Genomic DNA, 1308 nt, shown 5'->3' on the forward strand with positions numbered 1-1308 from the left:
CTGGTATTGAAATTAATTTATATTAAAAATAAAAATCTTTATTTCTTCTTGAACATAAATAAGTGCTTGTAGTAATATTTATGAATATTTCCTTAACATGGTCAGTTAAAATATAAAACTGAATCAGATATTGTATTATGTTTTAGCAATGTAAAGATTACAATTTAAATATAATTCTTAAATTTTAGAACATTAATATTAACCATTGCTTAATTTGAAAGAATATTTCACTTGGACAATTTAAAATATATGTATTATTGTGTCAAAATAATTCAAAATCAAACATATGTTTATATCTACTAAATGAGAAAATATTTTCAGCAAGGAAAGGAAAGAACTCCTGTGGTGAGCTTAGCCCTACAGGATGATCCAATAAGTGTTTCTACAAATATCACAGAAAATTCTCAAGTGATGGTACTGGTAGTAACTAGGTCTGGACAAGCACATTTATTTCAATATCAACCAAATGCTCGATCAAAACCTTTGAAGCCCAGTTTAAATATTGCAGTTGCTTCTGATATAAGTCAAAAAGATAGTGTTCAGCAAGTTTCTATCTTAGTTGCAAAGTTAACAGAAGACGAAAAACTGCTATTAGCATATGGAACATACCTTAATCCTATATTTGAAAAAGTGACCCCAGATTTTTCTGATAAGGTACAATGTCTAGTGCGTTCAGAGTATAAGAGAAATAAAGACAGAAAAGAAGAAATTTCTAAAGTGAAGTCCACTCTAATTGAAGATAATGTAGAATATCTTGCACCAGGTATCTATTATGTAATATTTAAACATAACATTTATAGTTAACAATAAAGAAATTGATAAATAATAAAAAAAAGTAGTAAAAAATTACTTCTTTTTATTCTGTTAATTAGTTTTGTTTTGTTACATTTACTTATATTTGAATTATTTAATGGGAAATGTATATTTTATTATAAATTAATTTATTTTATTTTAGGAATTATTGAAACTACACCAAAAAGAACTAAAAGCAGTTCTGGATCACAATTATTACTGAAGGATAGATTAGAAAATCTGAGCCTAAATGCTGAAACCAATCCTACTGGAAAAACTGCAACTGCAGGTAGCAATAGGATACAACTACTGATACAAGGCTTGAACAGTAAAGATAAAGCTATTTTGAGCACTATTTTCCTCACAAAAAATGAATCTATTATTAGGAATACCATTTCCAAGCTGCCAATACAGGCAATTGGACCACTTCTTAAAGAACTCACCATCCTACTCCAGGGTAAAACTTACACGTAAGATATTCTATTTTTATAGTTATTTCTAAAACTTAAATTCAAA

General features: G+C 27.4%; 1 protein-coding gene across 1 annotated transcript in view; it reads left to right on the forward strand.

Moving 5' to 3' along the window:
- Positions 1-1308, forward strand: part of LOC108579039 (WD repeat-containing protein 43) — a 15951-nt gene that overhangs the window by 6904 nt on the left and 7739 nt on the right. The window contains exons 3-4 of the mRNA XM_017942468.1: positions 322-763; positions 956-1262. Coding sequence (XP_017797957.1) covers positions 322-763; positions 956-1262 — 749 coding nt within the window. The remainder of the gene's footprint in view (positions 1-321; positions 764-955; positions 1263-1308) is intronic.

The sequence above is a fragment of the Habropoda laboriosa genome, unplaced genomic scaffold, assembly GCF_001263275.1.
Source record: "Habropoda laboriosa isolate 0110345459 unplaced genomic scaffold, ASM126327v1 scaffold42, whole genome shotgun sequence".
NCBI lineage: Eukaryota > Metazoa > Arthropoda > Insecta > Hymenoptera > Apidae > Habropoda > Habropoda laboriosa.